The 22,194-nt window shown below is 49.9% G+C and overlaps 1 protein-coding gene across 1 annotated transcript in view; it reads right to left on the bottom strand.

Annotated features, from left to right (window-relative positions):
* DSCAML1 (DS cell adhesion molecule like 1) overlaps nucleotides 1-22,194 on the bottom strand; it is a 630,702-nt gene that overhangs the window by 89,195 nt on the left and 519,313 nt on the right. Inside the window, exons 22-24 of the mRNA XM_086957025.1 lie at nucleotides 19,771-19,888; nucleotides 10,017-10,180; nucleotides 8,073-8,171 (exon numbers count right to left, since the gene is read on the bottom strand). Of these exons, the coding sequence (XP_086813151.1) occupies nucleotides 8,073-8,171; nucleotides 10,017-10,180; nucleotides 19,771-19,888 (381 nt within the window). The remainder of the gene's footprint in view (nucleotides 1-8,072; nucleotides 8,172-10,016; nucleotides 10,181-19,770; nucleotides 19,889-22,194) is intronic.

Raw genomic sequence — 22,194 nt, 5'->3', positions numbered from 1 at the left:
GTGTTGGCGCTGCCTTGCGCCGGTTGGACATCACCGAAAAACACCGCCGCGGCCCGGCGCCGCCTTGAAGGGACCCCCACTGTTGTGGTTATCGGCGCGGCGGCCCCCGGTGCCAGGAGAGGGCCACGCTAGGCCCTGAAGCCGGCCTGGCCCGCATCACGTGGCTAGGGTGCTGGTGACGTCTTCCGCCAAGCCCCCAGCCACGCCGTGCACGGATTAGCCTGCGCGGCCGTGCCCCCGGAAGGCCTCGCAGGGATTGGCTGCCGGCCGGGCAGCCAGCGGAGAAGAAGTCGACTCCGAGCCCTGGGTCCCTGTGTGGGAGGGGAACCCGGGTTTAGCGCCGGTGCGGGGCCCCCGTGGTCAAGGGGGTGCCCCGTGAAGAGCGACCGGAGCGGGAGCCCACCCCGCCGGTCTGTGCCCAGAAGAGGGAATCCTGCCATCGGTGAGGCCAGAAGAGGCTCCGGGAGACAACACCGTGTGGAGAGAGGACGGAGGGCAGGAGCCTACCCCGCCTCCGCCTGTGAGAAGTGCTCCCGAGTGTTGCGGCCGGAGCCCGGAGAGGGGGGGGGGTGGGCCTTGAGGCACATTGCCGGTGCCTGGCCCCGCCGCCGCGAAGCTGTGGTAGAGACGCCTGCAGCCTCTCGGAGGCTGCCTTAAAGTCCCGGGTCCCCGGGAGGAAGGAGGGGCCCGGCTGTCGTGAGGAGGGGCCATCAAGGCACGGGTTCGGTGCCTGCCCCGCCCCTGCCTCAGAATCCAGGTGAAGCGTTGCTCCTGCTGGCGGGGCTCTCCTGAGCTGAAGAGAGACCCGCGCGCCCAAGCCGGCCGCAAGACTGCCCTGCCTGTCTGTGCTCCCGCGAGGAGGAGCAGCACAGGAGGAAAGCCTCGGCAGTGGGGAGGCCAGAGCCCCTGACGTTGGCAGAGCCTAGGGACAGCTCGGTGAGTGTGAGCGACGGTAAACTGTGTGGATGGTGGAGAGGGCAACGGGCCACAGGGTCGGTGTCCGCCCCCCCCCTCTGTTGACCAAGTGCCCAGAAACCGGGTAAAGGCCGCTAGCGACTGCTGCCCAGAACCCCAGGATGCCAGTTAGGCCCCACTGAACTGCCCACAGAGACCCCGGTTAATCATAAAGGCCACAGGGGAAATGTAGAATGTTGTAGGGTCCCCCAGGGAAATGTTTGATACACATAGCCAGGTGATATGCCTATTGAAATGCACATTTTTTTACCTGTTGCCTGATGTTCCCTGAAATGTTTAGGCCGGACATCCCAACTATATGTTTATGCCCCGAGGACGGTTTGCCCTAGGTTGAGGTTCATAGGCCTAGAGTCAGGCCCATGTTAAATGCATAAGTGCCCCCCTGGTTCAATGTGATTCGGGCCTAGTGTTTATGTAACTGCTACCTGCCTGACCTCCCAAGTTAGGGCCAAGCCTTATGCTGAAGCAGGGTGCCTAGCGTACCGCGTCCCCTGCCCAGGATGGGGGATGTCTGGTGGCTAATGACGGATGCCAATGTATATTGATGTTTCACGCCTGTTGGGTGAACCTACGCTGATTCCAGGCCATTATACAAATAAGGCTGTGGGGCTTCTGCGGATGTTATTTACCTGCCTAAGTGAGCCTAATGTACCCAGTGGTGAGGTGCACAATGTGTTGGATGCCCACGGCATTGCTCAGGAATAATGCGCCAGTGTTGATATGCTTATGGTTAAATGCCTAATGTCACAGCGTAATGTGTATGCCTAAGGTTCTATTGCATACAAGGTGCCTACTACCCTGATGAGATGGTCATCTCCCTGGCCTAAGGTGATGAGACCGATATCTAATGTTGATGTGCCCTTTTACTGCAGGTGTCCTGCCCCTGTGCTGGCCTGACGTGTCATTCCAGGCCCCGGTTTACATCCCATGTTTATGAGAAAACCTGCTCTTTATTACAGGTGCCCCTGTCTGTTGGGATTTGCTGTGATGCCATGAAGTTTTCCTTTACAGGGGTCGTGTTGGAGTTATTCTGCATGGGGTATCCTGTTGCTAATGTTGTACTTTGTAGTTACAGTCTACTGTTAAGGATGAGAGCTAAGGATCAGAGCCTGAGTTGGCCCTGCCATAGTGACCCCAGGTTTAATGACAAGTTTAATCACCTTCTTTGTTTCAGCCACGGACTTACAGACTCAGCCCTTACTTCCCATGTAAATAATCCCCCTTGATACACTTGGCTCTGGTGCATTTTTGCCTTGCAGGTTGGAGATATACTAAACTACTTATTGATTTTCCAACTCAAACTGGTGTCCTGCCTCTTTTGCGGTGTGCCTGGTGTGTCGTCTGTGGGTACTGCAGGAGTGCTTCACATGTCCTCCGAAGTTTGGCCTGCCCGCTTGGTTCCATGCTACCCCCTTGGAGATTTGGTAACCCCATTTCTTACAGGTGGGGTCCCCTAATTTATGTCCCATGTTGGAAAATGACACCAGGACAAATTCAGCAGCTTTTGCGGGGTCGGCAGGATCCCAGATTAGATCCAGAAATGTTATGTTATGTTACATAAATTTGTAATGCGCACAGATACTCATGAGCGTCCCGGCACGGTGCCTAGAGGAGTGTGGAAATCCCTGCTGCCACAGGTATCGCGCCTGCTTTCTGGAATAAACTTCCCTTATACCTGCGCACCATTTAAAGTCATAATCAATTTCGTGGGGAGCTAAAAACGTGGTTGTTTTACTCCTAACGGCTTAAATTCACATCTGAGCTTTTTCTGCTAGCGCCATGAGACTTTCGGGTGATATATTTGCGCTGAATAAATATTCCCGATTTGTTTTTGTCTAGCAGGATCCCCCTACTTTTCTGCAATGGTCTCACCCAGACTTCGTTTTTGTACGTCCGCTCCCCTGCTGCCCGTTTCCCTCAGTCCTCCTGCTCTTGGTCCTCTCTCACCTGCCCCTCCAGTTTCTATCTCTTCCCTTCCCTATACCACCTGTCGCGCCTCACCATCTCTTGATCGCGTCCTTTCCTTTCATCCCCTCCCCCCACGACTTGCCCCACCCGCGTCTAAGAGGGAGGGTCTGTTGCGAAGCAGGCCTGCTTGCTATTCCGCACCACGACTGGCGCTGCGGCAGAGCACATTAAACATGGATTTCCGACTAATTCCATACACGGGATGCAGATAAAGTGCTCTTTTTGCATTATTGAGAGCCTGGGCCACGAGCTGGAGGCGGCGGAGTATATGGAAGCCATAGGCGTGAAGCTGGTGTCTGGTGCACAGAAGTGAAACCTGCGTGGGGTTTATATAGGTGGGGGATAAATATATTATAATTTTGCGTTGCGCACTTCGTCTACTGAGTCACATGACAAGGATTGGAATCCATGCACTGCAGCGGCGCGCGCACACATGCAGCTCTGGAGTATACACATCAACCCCGTATCTAAGTAGGAAATGACAGCCTCTCATCTGCAGGTTACCCACAGAGCAGGTTACAGACTGCGGAAACTGGACATTACAGCACCCTCAAATAGACCCACAGATCTCTGAAGCAGATGCATCAACCAATTGAGGTATCTTCCTGTGGTTGGAGCCACGCCCAGCTGGTTATACTCAGATCTCTGCCGCAGGTCAAGTCACCAACTGAGGTACCTTACAGTGACTTGCAATCCGTGAACTGGAGGTCGCTCTGTTTTATATAATTATTTTTATTTAAGTTTTTTGACAGAACGAAACACACTAATTCCACATTCGGGCGATATACAGCTAAGTGTCATCACAGTTAACATATTACAACGATCGATGCTACTACACGTAGGTCTCTCGTCTTTATTGTCGCACCCCACACACCTTTCTCTCCCTCTCACCCACGCCTGTGCAGGAGATGCATTAACACCCTGACCTCGGCCTTGCCGGGACTGGGAGCCTGACCAGACAGTTATAACAGATACTTGCTGCAGGTTATAGCCCAAATCTTAGTGATTTGAATCTTGTGAAACAGTATTGTCTCACACACACACACACTGCCATCTCAGGCCGGACAACCACCCCGCTCCCCACCCCTGGCATTCACAGGTAGATAAACCCCGGGAGCTATCCAGCCAGTGGCCAGCAGCACGTGCAGTGACCGGCAGCAGGTGAGGTAACTCCTGGAAATCTCCCATCAGCATCAATTCGCTGCGGCTCCTCGGTGCACTGAACATCTTGCTCTCTCAGCACCCTTGCCTCTCCCAGGTGACCGCTGATTACATCAACAGACCCGTGTGTGTAACACTCTCCCTGGGTCCAGTCAATGGTGTTCTCACCAATTACTTGCTTGCCCATCGGAGGGTGCAGCGCGCTGGGCGTCATCGATCGCGAGCCCGCCGCAGCTGGAGCGTCAGATTGAATTAGCTCCCGGGGGAGGTGCTCGCGCGCAGCACGCGCGCTCTTCCTAGGACGACGAACGGCCACGTCCGCCATCAGCAAAGCGTTAATTCCCCTCAGCGGGACTTCTCGGCCTTAACTTGGCCGCACGCAGGAGAGCTCGACGGTTGTAAGGCCTCCCTAGCAGTAATCAAAGGCGAGAGAGAGTGGTGTGTTCCCTACTGACCAGGACGCTGGGTCTGAGACGGAAATATGGCCTCCAAAAACGCATGGACTCTCTCGTGTAGCCCTGTTAAGGCCTACCTCTGGGCAGCTTGAGACCAGATACACTGTATAGTAGAACACAGAGTAATGTTGCCATTGGAATAATCTTCCTCATCCTCTTCTGTTTATTACACAACTTCTGTCCAGAAAAGCTTTAAAAACCCGGCTTTACACTCTTTAATGGACCTCTAGGTCTAGTTTAGTTTCTATTTGGCTGTTATTATTTCCATGACACCTTTTAGGCATCAGCAGCGCTTTATAAGATCTTAAATACACATGATCGTATCTGACATGGAGAACGCAGCCATCCTGCCGCACCAGAGGGTGAACTGGGCGTAGACTGCATATCCAGCTTTACAAATAATGGCCATGCCAAGAACTTGATTTCCTTCCACTTTAGAGACGAATTTCCATATTTAGCTGCAAAGCCTGATTTAGCCACGATGGAGGGTGAATTGTAACTTCTTTACATTTCGCTTTTGAGTATCATATGCTCATACACTGGACGCCCTTTCCAGGGCACCCATATTTACTTCCAAGATGGGAAGCCACATGTTAATATAAGCTCTTTTTTGAAACGACTGAGAAGTTCTCCATTCCTGAAGAGGCCCAAATGAATGGGCTGAAATGCGTCGACCCCACAATTTGGAGGAGTCTGACACACTATGAATGATATGTATAATACATCGTTACACGGTCCTTTTAAGTAGAGGGTTGAAGTATCCCTTCGAGTGTGTAATGGACTATCTTCCCCCTTTTCGGATCGCTATTTGAATTGTACTGTATGTTTATTGTTTAGAATCCGTACAACACAAGAATGGGAAGGAAGGAATTGTATATGTATGTATTCATTTGTGTACATGATTTGCGGGTTGTGTTATTTAAAAGATAAAAAGATAAATATATTTTTCGACTACTACTTTTGGAGTCGGTATCAGAGTCAAATGAAATAAATGTACAGATTTAATACGCAGGGAGAGGGATCAATTTGTTTTGTCCTACTAAAAAAATAGTCCATTTGTTCCCCCGCATTACTGTTTGCTTCCACAATACCTTTTAGGCATCAGCAGCGCTTTATAAGACCTTAAATACATAAAAACAAACAACACAATGTCATACAATGCAGCACAATACTAAAGACACTAAACTTATACTAAATTGCACATACTCTTCTGGAAGCAACTAAACACCCTTCTATTCTAATAATGAGTTTGGCCATTCCTGGCAGTACTTAGAAGCTACAGCATCAGGCAACATGCTGGTACATTGAAATATCTAAGAGAGTTGTAAAAATTATAAAGTAAAGTAGCACCCAGAAACCATTACAGGAACATATTGGGTACATGTGATTTTTGTGCGGGATGCAAACAACTGCAGAGATGGAGCCTGCAGAATGCTCAACTGCAAAACTAGGCTCATCTCCTTTATAACAACTTGTCATTGGGCCGGTTTCTGCGTGGCTTGTTGGTTACGCCTCACACCACTGTCAGATGCAAGGCCACACATCATGTACGATCTTTGAAAAGTAATCATACCAACCAATCAAGTGCTGAAGGAGGAAATACTATCACCGACAGTTAACAGCAGGAGATCAGGAGAGGCATTATAACACAAGGTGACTATGCAGCAATAAATGCCTCTTGCTGTAGTTTGTCAACCGTCTCTGCATCTGCACAGTAATTTGGCCACTTTCCTAGCACCGTCACCACAGAAATTGGAAACAATAGAGCACAATCTCATAGGTTTGAGGCCTACAGAACACATAATTACTCCATAGCTTAGGTTGTGGAGAGCAGTATGTGGGAAAGAGGGTGACCAAAGAGGAAAGAAAAAGTTATATGTCTATTTAAGATGATGACTACCATAGCTAGAACTATTTCAGGTGGTTATTTATAAACTGAGAGAAAAACAGAAGTAACTTTTTACAGGCTTATTGATAAAGGGTGGGAACAACTGATGAACCCTTCAGAAGGCTTTAGACTCCTTTTGATTGAAGTTGCCCATGAAATACATTTTTGATTAGTATTTAAGAGAAATGCTTCAGGTTCTTAATTGGCCATTTGTTGCTGGCTTGTACTTGACAGGTAGGTGGGGTACTGGATTAGTGGGTAGAGATTGTGCATCAATTCTGAAGGTCTGTCACTGTTCCTAAACAACTGCTTCCATTGGTGATGGCCATCTTGAAGTTGCCATAAGCTTATTGGGTCTGTGTGGTTTTGTCACAGTAAATCTTCTAAGGAAATAGTGGCTGATAAATAAATCTAATTTTCCTCTTTGAAAAGTAAATTATTTAAAAGCACATTGAGTAAAAGTTTCCTTGCATATCACCGTAGTCAAGTAACTTGGTAAAAACGGATAAATAGATTAAATTTAGTATAATTAACTCTTGAATGTGGCTCAGACAGGAAGTTGAAACTTGGAAAAAATTTGGGTGCATCAGCCCCCTGCTGATAAATTGACATGAATCATGTTTTGTGCTATTTTGGGTAGAAGCCCAGTTATAAAACTTTGCCTGGGTATGGAAGAAAGTGAGGCAGACAGAAATACGATTTGACAGAAGTTGCTGGTAACTAGGGAAATGTTTTCCACATTTTGGTAGGTTAATGTAAATTTAAAATAGCGATATTATCTGTGGGTGATAATGTGAATATGATATGAAGCTTCAAGGCTTTTCGTGATTTTCCGACTTGCTTTGAATTTGTAGCACAAATGGCAACTCGTGATACTTAATCAAAAGATCAAGCAAGTAACTTGTACAAGCAAGTAACTATAACATCCTCTTGCAGCTGGAGGAAGATCTCACACAGGTGCGCAACGACCTCCAGCTGCAGTCCCACGAGTACCAGTCCCTGCTCAACATTAAGATGAAGCTGAAGGCAGAAATCGAGTCCTACAGGCGGTTGTTGGATGGTGGTGATGAATTCACCCTGCAGGATGCCCTAACCAGCAGTTCTGCCTCCAGCACACAGATGGTGAAGAAGGTCATCACCACCACACAGAAAGTTGTCGATGGGAAGGTGGTGTCAGAGAGCAAAGACACAAAAGACATCAAGTCCTAAACCGCGCCCTTGATGTCCCCGTACCATGCATTGAAAAAAGCGAAGCTCTGATTGGCTGACAATGTTCAAGAAACAGAATGCAACTTTTTTTTTTACCTCCGGCCCTTCTATTTGCCAATAAATGATGATAGCCAAAAAAACAAAACAAAGATCAAGCATTTCATGACTAGCTAATGTCTAAGAGAAAGCTACAGTTTTTCAAATGTATTACTGTTTTTGAACACTGTTGGGCAGTTCTTGGTTGTTTGCACGAAGGGAACAAATATATGACTGTAAGATGACTGACTTGTGTACTGCATTTCAATGGATTTTTTTTTGCAGGAGTAGCCCACCACACCCGAACCCACTCTTCCATTATAGCGCCTGCCCACTGTTCTCAAGGGATATTGATAGCAGCGTGCTTTAAGTCACCTTACCTCTGATTGAGCTGCCACCGTTGTCACCAGGAATCCAGGTCAGTGTGATGGAGGATGCCGATGTCTTGGAAACTGTGAGACGCGGCTGGTCTGGTGGCACTACAGTAAGAAGAATCAGCAACTATGTCACTAGAAATCAAGTTCAAGTTTCTGGGGGAACTGCCCCTCACCACATCATCTTTAAACATAGGAGCATAGCACCACTATGAACATCAGACAGTGTACACAAAGATTTATAACAGCATGTGCATAAAGCGCCAGAGCTATCTTACGTTGGAATGGAACGTTAGTGTTGCAGCTTACACACTTCCTTGCAAAAACTGAATTAGCACCTAAGCTTTCTTAGTGGGATTGAGGTGGTCTGTAACTTGCAGAAAACACATATTCGTAAAGTAGGCACATTAGTTGACTGAGCTGTTGCTATCTTGTATTATATGACTCACTGGTTAAACAAACATTCACCAGACTTGCATGAGCTGTACCGATTGAAATGTATCTGTTCCCCTCTAGTGTTTCATCATCTCATTTACCTGAACTGAAGCACTACTACCCCTCCTTTCATTCGCGAGATCACCACAAGCTACCAGTTGATTTGATGCTTAAAGGCAAGCAGTTGATGGATGGAACTTCATTGGCTAACATTTATGGGTGCTAATTGTAGGACAATCTCAGTTGCTAGCAGGTGATGTGCATCAAGGGTCGGCAGACCTCTATGTATGGGAAATTCCACATTTCCAATAGTTAACCTGTAGTTTTCTTAGGCTGGCATGTGATAGGTGCTACAATGAAGGGTAGACCTCAGATAACAGTTGATGGGTTTATGGGTCTAAAAACTTAATTGGCTAGCAGTGCAAGAGGTATGTAGATCTCATGGACTAGAGATTCATAGGTGTTATGTGTTTGTAAACTTTATTGACTAGCGTGTGATGGGTGCCATTGGATCTGTAGATCTCACTGCTAGGCGTTCTTGGGTTCCATGTGTCTGCAGATCTCATTACATGATGGTTGATGGTTGCCATGGACTGATGGACTTTGTGGGATAGTACTAGATGGGTGCCACAAGCCTGCAGATCTTATTGGATAGTAGTTGGTGGAGCCAATCGTCTGAAGGCTTTTCGGGAAACAGTAAATGGGCAACATGGTTGTAGATTTCGTAGGCCAGCATGTGATGAGTGTCCTCGGTCTGTAAACACTGGCTGGTGGGTGGATCGGAAGGCCACCTTTGCTAGTAGTTAAGGACTTATCAGTCTGTAGGCCTCGTTGAGTAGCAGCTGATGGGTGGCATGTGCATGCAGACATAATTGCTTAGCAGTTGATGGGCTCTATTAACCTGCAGACCTCACTAGACATAGAATGGCAGTAGAGAGGTCCCCAAAGTCTACAGACAGTATTAGTTAGCATTTGAAGGGTACCAAGAGCCCGTAGGCCTCACTGACTAGCAATTGATGGGTGACCCATGTCTCCAGATCCCATTGGCTAGCATGGGATGTGGGGCATGGATCTGTAGACCGTGGCTAGCAGTTGATGTTTATGATGGGTCTGCAGACCTAATCGGCTAGCAGTAGGCCCCATGCCCTGGAGACCTCATTGATGTTGATCAACGTAATATGTCTGTGAACACTGGCTATCAGATGATGGATGCTAAAGGTGTACAGACCTCATTGGCTAGAAGTTGATACGCACCATGTTCCTGCAGACCGCATTGGCTAGGTGTTGATGGGTGCCAGGAGTCTGTATACATCAGCTAGTTAATGTGTGCTGTAGGTCTGTAGATCTCATTGGCTAGGTTTTGAGAGACAACATGTCTCTGCAGTCCTCATTTCTAGGTGTTGATTGTTCCACTTCTTTGTGTGCTTTGGTCAGCTGTGACTGATGCTGTAGGACTGTTGATGGGTGCCATAGGGTGTGGGGCAAAGCAGGCTTATGGGGCAGAAGGTCTCTTACCTTGAACTAGCAGATTGACTATGATTGTATCAAAGCCCCAGGTGTTGGTGGCTGTGCACGTGTAGTATCCAGAATCTTCAGCCTTCACGGAGCGCAGGATCAACGTGCCATTGTTCTGGATCAGCCTGTGCCCATCCACTGTCACTGGGATAGCAGAGTCTTCACTGGAAAATGAGAGTAAAAAGCAGTTATGATGAATAGAACCACATACATCTGAATGAATGAACTCCTTAATCAATTCAGCTGCTGAAGTTGAAGGGCTTATGTAAACCTCAGGGGATCTCTGTTGGACTTGGCCTTTTCCCCTGAAATTTTTCGCTTTTGTCCCTCTAATTTGGAATGTCTCCCCCATGGGATTAAACCTGTATAGGCCATGAGTGGTGTGAGACACCTTGTTGAAAATGTAATGTCATGTAATAGTGTAAGCACTTGTAAATTTCCCCATTTTAGAACTGCACCTGACTGAAATGTATTGTGTTTAAAATGGATGCCATGGCCATGGGTTTTGCCACTGGACTGCCATAGGTCAGCAATCTAGATAATATTACCCAGCTACCCCTTGCTTTTGGAGGGAAAGCCTGGCACCCAGGGTGCTCACCCCCTCCCCTTGAGCCAGTTTAGGCCAGCTTTGCCAACATTCTAGAAGGTTCTGGCACTGCCTGGGAGGAGGGTATAAGTAAGGGGGAAGTGCCACCAGAGAGTCAGTCAGCGCTGGGACAAGAAAGAGAGGGGACCTGCTGCGTGGAGCTACCGCCACATGGGCCTGTGAGCTGGGCCCTGCACCCCTAAAGCCCCCTACTCTGCTGTCCCCTGGGCACCTGACAAGGGAGGGCCTCTACCCAGGTCCCTGACACTGTGGGGACCGGGAATTACGCCAGCGCTGCGATGAAGAAGCGCCCAGGAGGTGAGGAGTGGGACTGTCTACCCCTCTTGTGAAGCTGTGACCCTGTGGAAGTGCTGGGTCGTGAGGAGCTGCCTGGAGGAACTGTTGCCCCTTGTGAGGTACTGCCTGGCAAGCTCTATTCTGGGGAGGTTGATGCCCCCAAGGAAGTTGTGGCCCCCTGTGGAAGCTCTGACGCTGGGAGGGACTGCCTGCATAGCGCTGTGCGGGGAAGCGCTGGGTTGGTGTGGCCCCCGGAGTACTGCTGGCCCTGGAAGCTGTGTGGGCCGAAGGAGGAGCTGTGCACCGTGAAAAGCGCCCTCTGTCTGAGGAGAAGAGAGGGCCGCGCGTTGGCGCGCCGATTTGGTGTTCAAAGTAATTAATTAAAAGGGAGCCTACCGCTTATTGCAGCCGGAAATCACAGCCGCGGCCCGGCGCTGTCGTGGGGACCACCCCCACTGCTGTGGGCATCGTTGCGGGGGCCCCCGGTAGCAGGAGAGGGCCGCCGAAGTGAAGATAGGGCCGCGTCAGGCCCTGAGGCCGCCGACACTCGTGTCACGTGACGGGGGCGTCCGGCCGCGTCATCGGCCCGCCCCCGCCAACGCCGCGCACGGATTGGCCCGCGCGGCCTAGCCCGGGAAGAAGAGCGACGCGAAGCCCTGGGTCCCCGTGAGGGAGGGGGACCCAGGTGAAGTATCGATGCGGGGCCCCCATGGTCGAGGGGGAGCCCCAATAGGAACGACCGGAGCGGGAGCCCACCCCGCCGGTCTGTGGCCGCCGTAAGTGAGGGGCCGCTGGAGGAGGCGGGCCGGGGCACACTGTCGGTGCCAGCCCCGCCGGTGCAGGGCGTTGCGGGGCTCCCATGGTGAAGAGGGAGCCCCGATTGTGCCTGTGAACCGGCCCGCCGGTGAGTGCCCCAGCCGGAGGAGGTTGACAGAGGCCCCGGGTCCCCGAGAGAGAGAGGAGGGGCCAGGTGCAGGCCCGAAGCCGGCCGGAAGGCGCAGTGTGCCTGAGGGGCTCCCATGAGGAAGAGGGAGCCCCCATTGTGTTGCAGGGGCCCGGGGGAGGACGGAGAACCATCCACCAGACTGCCCCGCCTGCAGGGCTCCGTGCGAAGGGGGAGCCCTGCCATCGAGAGGAGGAGGGGGCCTCGAGGCACTGTCGGTGCCTGCCCCTCCCTCCCCGCCTGGCGTAATAGTCCCAGAGGACCCCCGCAGCAGAGGGGCAGAGCCCACAGAAAGAGGAGGGGGGGGGCCACGAGGCACACTGTCGGTGCCTGGCCCCTCCACAGTGGAAGTCTGGCTGCCAGGATGGTGTTGCTGCCTGCGGAGCTCCTCTATTGAGGAGAGTGTCCAGCGTGTTCCCTGCTCCAGCAGTGAGGGAGAAGAGCCCCGGAATAGCCCGGTGAGTGGGGCTTTATGCAGACGGAGTGGCGGGCTAGAGAGGGCAACGGGGTACATTGCCGGTGCCTGCCCCGGGGACTGTGTTGCCTTATCAGGTGCCTGTATGGCAGAGGGCACCTGCGACTTGGGCTCCAGATGTATTGAACTGCTCTGACTTTCCTGCAACTAACTGCCCTACCAGACAACTTGGGAGGAAGCCGGTTGCCCTTATTGCATATTGTGGGGTAAAGAGTCTTATTCCCCCTCATTGCAAATATAGGTCCCTACTGTATGGGTTGCCCTGAGGTCCCCAGTTATTAAGGAAGTCTGAGGAAGGAAATGTCTAAGGGAGCCTAGAAGTAAAGAGGGTTGGCTGCTGTGTACACCCTGATGTTGGATACCCCTAGTTTGATGGTAGAGGGAGCCTAGCTGTTTCCTTACAGGTGTTCCTGGTCTATGAGGAGGGCCCCTACCTGATATTAATGCTGGGCGATTTATGTTCTACCTAATGTTGGTCTATAGGTTGGCCTCACGTGTCATTCCAGGCCCCTGGTTATACCCCACTGCTTATTTAATACAGGTGTTCCTGTTTGTTGGCATTTACGGTGAAGCCCTGAAGTTTTCTTTTACAGAGGTGGGTTGGCGTGAAACTGCCAAGGATGAGAGCCTGAGTTGGCCCCGCCATTGTGACCCCAGGTTTATTCAATAACAATGTAAACATTCTTCTTCATTTTCAGCTTTGGACTTACAGACTCAGCCCTCACTTCCCATGTAAATAATCCCCCCTTTACACACTTGGCTCTGGCGCCAATTGGCGTCCTGTTGTGACACTAATGTTTTGCATTTTTGCCTTGCAGGTTGGAAACACTACTAAACTTATCTTTTTCCAACTCAAACTGGTGTCCTGCCTCTTTTGTGGTGTGCCTGGTGTGTTGACTGTGGGTACTGCGTGAGTGCTTCACATGTCCTCCGAAGTTTGGCCTGCCCGCTTGGTTCCATGCTACCCCCTTGGAGATTTGGGTAACCCCCATTTTTTACATTGGTGGCAAGCGGTGGGATAGGACTTGTGTTTGCGCAGTATCACAGCGGCCACAGATTACACCACAAGTAGAGCTTTGAGAGGATTCATAGCCTTGTGGTGGGGATTATTGTTGGCTGAATATTGTTTCTGTATTGCTTCCTCCTAAAAGTGTTTGCAATTGTGTCCCCTTGGCCCACTGTGGGTGTGTCCCGGGAAACCTCGCCACGATGGGGTTGGTTTATGAGGAGGTGGAACTGATGGAGTACACCGAGCAGGAGGTGATAGACTTCCTCCTGGAGAGAGGGATACCCCCAGGAAGAAACATTAGGAGAAAGCCGTTTCTTTATGAGGCCCTCAAAAGGGGGGAGCCCTTAAAGATCGGTGGGGACCTGTCTGATTACCCCCCTGAGTATTTGAAGGGTGGATTCGGTAGAAGCCAGTGGGAGGGCTCCAAATCTGTAACCCTGGAGGGTAATTACCTGGATGGAGAGGAGGAAGAGTTTGACAGGACAGAGACGCCAGAAGCTAATGCAGACACCAGAGATAGGGAGTCGCGCACTGGGTCCAGTCCCAGGGGCACTGCCCCATCCCTTTCCCTGTCCCCAGAAGAGTGGGTAGATAGGAGGGAAGAAAGGGAGCATCAGCTAGTGCTGGAGAAGCTCAGATTTGAGCAGGCCATGGAGTTAGCGCAACTGAGGATTCAACAGCAGAGGCTAGAGACAGAAATGGTCCTAGCCCAGGAGAGCATGGCAGAGGCGGAGAGGGTCTGTTGCAGTGCGGGTTCTCAGACCCCAGGGAACTTGCACGGGAGGCAGACCTCTGGGTAAGTGCCAGAGCCTCTGGGAAGACCTTGGAGGGTGATCCTGAAAGGAGTGGTGCAGGGATCTTCGGACCCAGCGAGGCGGGAGAGGTTGAAAATGGCCCAGCTAGGTCCCAGGATGGTGAGAGGGTTGTAGGGCCTCACATCCCATCTATAGGAGGGAGTGAGACGGGGAGGTGTCCCGAGTTGCCCCAACCGCAGTCACAGGGCCAGGAGAGTTCTTTTAGGGAACCCCAGGTTGGGAGTCTAGGCTGTCCTGATGTGCCTTTTCGTGAAGGGAGTCCCCTAGTGTCAGGAGAACCCGGAGCATCAGTAATCAGAGCTCCAGTGGTTCGGGGGTCTGACCAGTCACAGGGTTTAGATCCTGGACTGGGGTTCCAGGTTAAGGGGTTGCCTGACCTGGAGGGTGGGGTACCTGTAATTCAGGTCCCTACCAATTTGAATCCCAGGGGTACTTCTCCCGTTGGGAGGGTGCGGAACTCTGGGAGGGGGTGCAGAGGGAGGAAGGTCTCTCCACTGTCATCGGCTCAGCCAAAGGGCGCAGATCCCGGGTTGGGTGGCCAGGTTCAGGGTTTGCCGGACCTGGCGGGTGGGACATCTGTGTTCAGAGTGCCCCCAAATTTGACTCTCAGGGGTACTACTCCAGTTAGGAGGGTGCGGAACTCTGGGAGGGGGTGCAGGAGGAGGGAGGACTCGCCCCTGTCACCGGTTCAACCTGAGGGTTTCGACTCCAGGTTGGGGAGAGAGTGGTTGTGTGAGGGTGTCCCCAGGCGTAGGAGATGGCGGAACCCTAGGAGGAGAAGTAGGGGGAGGAGAGCCTCGCCCCTAAGGGCTGGTCAGCCTGAGGGTGTAGACCCCAGGTGGGTGGACCAGTGGCAATTTGGAGAGAGAAGAGTGGTTCCAGAGTATCACAAGCCTGAGGCTAGAGCCTCCCACTCTAGGAAGGAAAGATATCCCACTAGGGAACACCAGTTGGGTGGTTTTATTGGTGAAAGGAGGGATGCGAGAGAGAACCATTGGGTTCCAGAGTGGAGGAGAGACTGCAGGTGCTCCTCTAGTTGCAGGCCTGCGTCCACCTTTTTCCACCCCAAGCAGGGAAGCCCATCAAGGCATTGATTGGTCTGCCCTGGCTTTTGGCTGGGGGGAGTTGTGTTGGACTTGGCCTTTTCCCCTGAAATTTTTCGCTTTTGCCCCTCTAATTTGGAATGTCTCCCCCATGGGATTAAACCTGTATAGGCCATGAGTGGTGTGAGACACCTTGTTGAAAATGTAATGCCATGTAATAGTGTGAGCACTTGTAAATGTCCCCATTTTAGAACTGCACCTGACTGAAATGTATTGTGTTTAAAATGGATGCCATGGCCATGGGTTTTGCCATTGGACTGCCATAGGTCAGCGGTCTAGATAATATTACCCAGCTACCCCAAGCTTTTGGAGGGAAAGCCTGGCACCCAGGGTGCTCACCCCCTCCCCTTGAGCCAGTTTAGGCCAGCTTTGCCAACATTCGAGAAGGTTCTGGCACTGCCTGGGAGGAGGGTAGAAGTAAGGGGGAAGTGCCACCAGAGAGTCAGTCAGCGCTGGGACAAGAAAGAGAGGGGACCTGCTGCGTGGAGCTACCGCCACATGGGCCTGTGAGCTGGGCCCTGCACCCCTAAAGCCCCCTACTCTGCTGTCCTCTGGGCCCCTGACAAGAGAGGGCCCCTACCCAGGTCCCTGACACTGTGGGGACCAGGAATTACGCCCGCGCTGCGATGAAGAAGCGCCCAGGAGGTGAGGAGTGGGACTGTCTACCCCCTCTTGTGAAGCTGTGACCCTGTGGAAGTGCTGGGTCGTGAGGAGCTGCCTGGAGGAACTGTTGCCCCTTGTGAGGTACTGCCTGGCAAGCGCTATTCTGGGGAGGTTGATGCCCCCAAGGAAGTTGTGGCCCCCTGTGGAAGCTCTGACGCTGGGAGGGACTGCCTGCATAGCGCTGTGCGGGGAAGCGCTGGGTTGGTGTGGCCCCCGGAGTACTGCTGGCCCTGGAAGCTGTGTGGGCCGAAGGAGGAGCTGTGCTCCGTGAAAAGCACCCTCTGTCTGAGGAGAAGAGCGCTGCGCGTTGACGCGCTGATTTGGTGTTCGAAGTAATTAATTAAAAGGGACCCTACCCCTTATTGCAGCCGGAAATCACCGCCGCGGCCCGGCGCTGTCGTGGGGACCCCCCCCACTGCTGTGGGTATCGTTGCGGCGGCCCCCGGTGCCAGGAGAGGGCCGCCGAAGTGAAGATAGGGCCGCGTCAGGCCCTGAGGCCGCCGACACTCGCGTCACGTGACGGGGGCGTCCGGCCGCGTCATCGGCCCGCCCCCGCCAACGCCGCGCACGGATTGGCCCGCGCGGCCAGGCCTCCCGAAGGCCGCGCAGGGATTGGCCACCGGCCGGCAGCCCGGGAAGAAGAGCGACGCAAAGCCCTGGGTCCCCGTGAGGGAGGAGGACCCAGGTGAAGTATCGGTGAGGGGCCCCCATGGTCGAGGGGGGAGCCCCGATAGGAACGACCGGAGAGGGAGCCCACCCCGCCGGTCTGTGGCCGCCGTAAGTGAGGGGCCGCTGGAGGAGGCGGGGCCGGGGCACACTGTCGGTGCCAGCCCCGCCGGTACAGGAAGAAGCCAGTCGGCAGCGTTGCGGGGCTCCCATGGTGAAGAGGGAGTCCCGATTGTGCCTGTGTATCGGCCTGCCGGTGAGTGCCCCAGCCGGAGGAGGTTGACGGAGGCCCCGGGTCCCCGAGAGAGAGAGGAATGGCCCGGTGCAGGCCCAAAGCCTGCCGGAAGGCGCAGTGGGCCTGCGGGGCTCCAGTGAGGAAGAGGGAGCCCCGATTGTGTTGAAGGGGCCGTGGGGGAGGACGGAGAGCCGCCCACCAGACTGCCCCGCCTGCTGGGCTCCGTGTGAAGGGGGAGCCCTGCCATCGAGAGGAGGAGGCCTCGAGGCACTGTCGGTGCCTGCCCCTCACTCCCCCGCCTGGCGTAATAGTCCCAGAGGACCCACGCAGCAGAGGGGCAGAGCCCACAGAAAGAGGAGGGGGGGGGGGCAAGAGGCACACTGTCGGTGCCTGGCCCCTCCACAGTGGAAGTCCGGCTGCCAGGATGGTGTTGCTGTCTGCGGAGCTCCCGTATTGAGGAGAGTGTCCAGCGTGTTCCCTGCACCAGCAGTGAGGGAGAAGAGCCCCGAAATAGCCCGGTGAGTGGGGCCTTATGCAGACGGAGTGGCGGGCTGGAGAGGGCAACGGGGTACATTGCCGGTGCCTGCCCCGGGGACTGTGTTGCCTTATCAGGTGCCTGTATGGCAGAGGGCACCTGCGACTTGGGCTCCAGATGTATTGAACTGCCCTGACTTTCCTGCAACTAACTGCCCTACCAGACAACTCTGGAGCAAGCCGGTTGCCATTATTGCATATTGTGGGGTAGAGAGTCTTATTCCCCCTCATTGCAAATATAGGTCCCTACTGTATGGGTTGCCCTGAGGTCCCCAGTTATTAAGGAAGTCTGAGGAAGGAAATGTCTAAGGGAGCCTAGAAGTAAAGAGGGTTGGCTGCTGTGTACACCCTGATGTTTGATACCCCTAGTTTGATGGTAGAGGGAGCCTAGCTGTTTCCTTACAGGTGTTCCTGGTCTATGAGGAGGGCCCCTACCTGATATTAATGCTGGGCGATTTATGTTCTACCTAATGTTGGTCTATAGGTTGGCCTGACGTGTCATTCCAGGCCCCTGGTTATACCCCACTGGTTATTTAATACAGGTGTTCCTGTTTGTTGGGATTTACGGTGAAGCCCTGAGGTTTTCTTTTACAGAGGTGGGTTGGCGTGAAACTGCCAAGGATGAGAGCCTGAGTTGGCCCCGCCATTGTGACCCCAGGTTTATTCAATAACAATGTAAACATTCTTCTTTATTTTCAGCTTTGGACTTACAGACTTAGCCCTTACTTCCCATGTAAATAATCCCCCCTTTATACACTTGGCTCTGGCGCCAATTGGCGTCCTGTTGTGACACTACTGTTTTGCATTTTTGCCTTGCAGGTTGGAAACACTACTAAACTTCTTATCTTTTTCCAACTCAAACTGGTGTCCTGCCTCTTTTGTGGTGTGCCTGGTGTGTTGACTGTGGGTACTGCGTGAGTGCTTCACATGTCCTCCGAAGTTTGGCCTGTCTGCTTGGTTCCATGCTACCCCCTTGGAGATTTGGGTAACCCCCATTTCTTACAATCTCCCTAAGCAGAGAAAAGTTTCCTTAGCTCATCTACAAAGAAATCGTGACATGCTAGCTGCTTGGAGAGGCTGAAGGATAAGGAGCAGAGTCAGTCACATGTAAAGCTTTGGGCATGTAGGCAATCTATACATTATAGTATTGAATTAGATGGGAAATTCCACATTTACAATAATTAACCTGTAGCATTATAGAGACACAGTCTATCAATACTTTAGGCTTGCTGCATGCCAAATTTAGATCTTCCCAAATAATTCTACAATACTTCCAGACTGCTGCATACATGCTTACATTATGTCCCATGGAATTCTCCATAAATGCGCCATATGTAGCCTTCATTCCAGAGTGTTTCATTAGAGCTACATAATATCCCTTACACTATTTCATTAAGTACCATAAATTATTCTGGAGTCCACTAAAACGGTGCATAAATACTTGGATATAAGAAATAATTGAAAATGTCCTCGAAAATTTTCCAGAATGCGCTCCGACTAATTCAAGAAAAATTCAACAAAATTGTTAAAAATTCTCACAAAATCCTTAACACCCTCACAATTTACTTCTAAAGTGCTTTTCCAACGGCACTATAGGTGCGCCACACACTTTTGGAAAGGAATGCTCTGAGAATGCTTACATAATACTCGGGAATTGCTTACGAAATCCTGTCAAAGATCTACTTCTGAAGCCAGTAGACATAAAGAACATGGGGGTACTGCCACCTTCTCATAAGAGACACTTTCAACCAATGTCTCTTTCAAATAGGTTAGTCATTTCATTCTGCTGGCACCTTAATGCTTTTGCAATGTTCAATACATGCTTACCTAATGCTTCATAAATGATCTAGGAATTCTTCATAAATGCTTATGACATGCTTGATAATGCTTACAGAATTCTACGTATATGCTTACGGAATGTGGAAAGACTAATCCATCAATTCTCCAATACTAGATTCACGTTTCAGCACTATCCAGTGACTGATCCAGGAATATCCTATGCATGCACCAATACATTCTAAGCAAATCTCTAGGATGTTTGATGCATGCTTTAGAAATGTTAATTGGTTGTCAAACACTTTATGGATAGATTGAGAATGTTGTGTGAACGCTTGAGTGCGGTCTGTGATGTTGGTGCATTTTTGTGTTGTAGACATGTGACCTAGAACTAACTTTGCACCAACGTCCTTCCAAAGTGCAGGATTCAGCCTCAATTCTAGCTATATGGCCAACCTTACTCTAGCTCTGGTGTGGCTACCTGTATGGCCATGCCTACTGCTGAAATCATAACCTGATCAATGGACCACTCTCACAAACTCGTCTGGGTGTTCAGGACCTTCCTGGTACAAGACCTGGATGGCTTACCCTTCTTGGTTTTAATATCCAAAGTCATGAAGCATACATTCACACCCATTACTGGCATTATTACCTGTCCTTGGTCCATTTCACACTTGGTGCTGGCTCCCCGACAGAACTACAGAGCAACCGCACATCTTTCATCCAGGGCGTGGTCACCGTCCCTCCAAATGAAATGATCTTTGCGGGGGCTGCAGACAAAATACAGATCCAGACACTGGAAATCACTGATGTGCAGTCATCATATCAGAACGTAGAATGCTGTGTACAGTTCACATGTGCTGATAGCACCATCACACACTCCAAGGAGATAAGTGTTTTAGCACTGACTTTGTTAAATTAAAATGTATTTCCATTGGTACAACCAGTCACCCTACACAGTGTAGGATGCTACCCATCTGGGCAAGTGCTTCAGCAACCCCCTTAGGGGTAGTAAGTGCTATATTAATGCTTTAATATAATACAATACAGATCACTCTATTTCCAGTGTAAGAATAATTTAAAGTCAATCAAACAGATAAGAGAAGGACAGTAGCAACAACCATAATGTTTTGGGGCAATTTGATGAAGAACGTGCATCTGTATCCAGTGAGTACTGCTTGCAGAAATCATTGGGGATCGCTAAAATAGCTGGTCCACTGACCACACTGCGAAGTACATTCCCCTGGAAATCGACAAACACTGCCTATGTTAGGATGGAATGCGCACAGTACTGACCTTTAACCTTCCTTTTTTTACATTAATATTAAGCTTACGATGTACACAGATATGTATCATTTTGTATTTTGAAAACTATACCTTGTATGACATTTACTAGTACTATTCACATATGACAAAATGTTGCTATTCACTAACCGGCTTACAAAGGTCTCAGCATCCGTCTCTCCTATCCTTCCTGTGTGAAAATCTCCAAACAGACAGCAGAGATTTCTGTATATGTAAGCCTATGTTTAAGTAGTAAATATGGGAGAGACAGAAAGAGTGGCTGGAAAATAGGGAATAGGTACTACTAAAGGAGGGTTTTTGGTGGATTAAGGCAGATGTAATGGTAAGGAGGGTTTAGTGTAGAACATGCATGCTCCCACAAACGAGTAAGTCCAGTGCTACTTATAAAGGACACTTCTAAAGTTACTATAGCCAAAAAGGACCCCGAACAGTAGTAAATGTATTCCAGCTTAAAGCAGGAGTAAGTCCAGCGCCACACATGGGTAGCCGCTAACACTGCTACACCCTTCAGTAGAAAGAAAGAATGGAACTTATAGTAATATGTCATAGGAAATAATGGTAAAATTAATTCTTTTATTTTGACTTCTCAAAAATGCATATAAATGTTGAAAATATATCGGACTAAAAAGAATGATTATATTTTAAAATATTTTAATAACCTACTTTTAAATTAAAATATATCAATTTAAATTAATTCTATACATAAATTAATTGTAATAGTTAGTAAACACTTGAACACCTGAAAATTTATTTTGCAAATGAATTATTAAAATCTTTACAAATGAACACTAAAAGATCAGAGCTCCTTGTACAAAAAACCCACCATTCACAATGAATTACACATTCTTTGAATAAAGCTTCTTAAAATATAGCTGTCACAATTCTTATCATAAAATCTTTAAATATATAATTATTGAGTTTGAGCTGGAGTATACATGGGCTGTCCAAAGCCGTCTCGCTAATATTCAGACTTCATCTGATAAAAGCTTTAAAAAATATGTGATTTTCAATGTTCATGCATTTGAGACCATATCACCGATACTCAAACTTCAATTAACAAAAATCTTTAAAATACATGGCCTTCAAGATGATTGTGCAATCAGGTTGCAGCAGCTGAAACTGTTAATGACATCGCCTAGTTTGGTTTGAACCTGCTTGGGGTCTAGTCACCATAATATTGAATAAATTTCCTAAGGAAAGCCAAAATTATTGTGTCTGCTATGTTGAAACAAATTGCCTCATTGCAGGTGCAAGTCCATTTCTGTAAAAACTTGGGTTTCAGGAGAGAACGGCGAGCAGTCTCTAATTCTGTACAGCAGAAGAGTAGGTGCGTCAAGGGTTCTATTCTACAATTACAGAATTTGAATTTTATAGTTGTATTAGGATCATTCCTCAAGTTTGATTGGAAGTCATTAATTGGAACAATCAAAGACCTGGCAAGCATAATGTTTCTCCTGCATACTTGACTCAGTGATTCTTTCAAGTATTGTTGAGGTCGTGAAGTTTCATAGGATGGCACAATGAATCTGTACTATTCATATGATTGAGGAACATCAAATCAGATTTTCTTGTTATTACATCAACCTGTTTTTTAATTGTATGTTTCAAGGCTGAGTAAGAGATACTTTTTGTTCTCAGGATGTTCAGGTCTAGGTCAGTATTCGCCGTGTCCAAGTATCTGGGCCATTGGTTATCTGATCTTATAATAATCCCTTGCAGAATTTCTTTTAGTGACCCACATTTAGCAAGGGCTATCTGATGGTAATATCTA

The sequence above is a fragment of the Lissotriton vulgaris genome, chromosome 2_1 (genome assembly GCF_964263255.1).
Source record: "Lissotriton vulgaris chromosome 2_1, aLisVul1.2, whole genome shotgun sequence".
Lineage (NCBI taxonomy): Eukaryota > Metazoa > Chordata > Amphibia > Caudata > Salamandridae > Lissotriton > Lissotriton vulgaris.
This window is presented reverse-complemented; position numbering and strand designations above follow the sequence as displayed.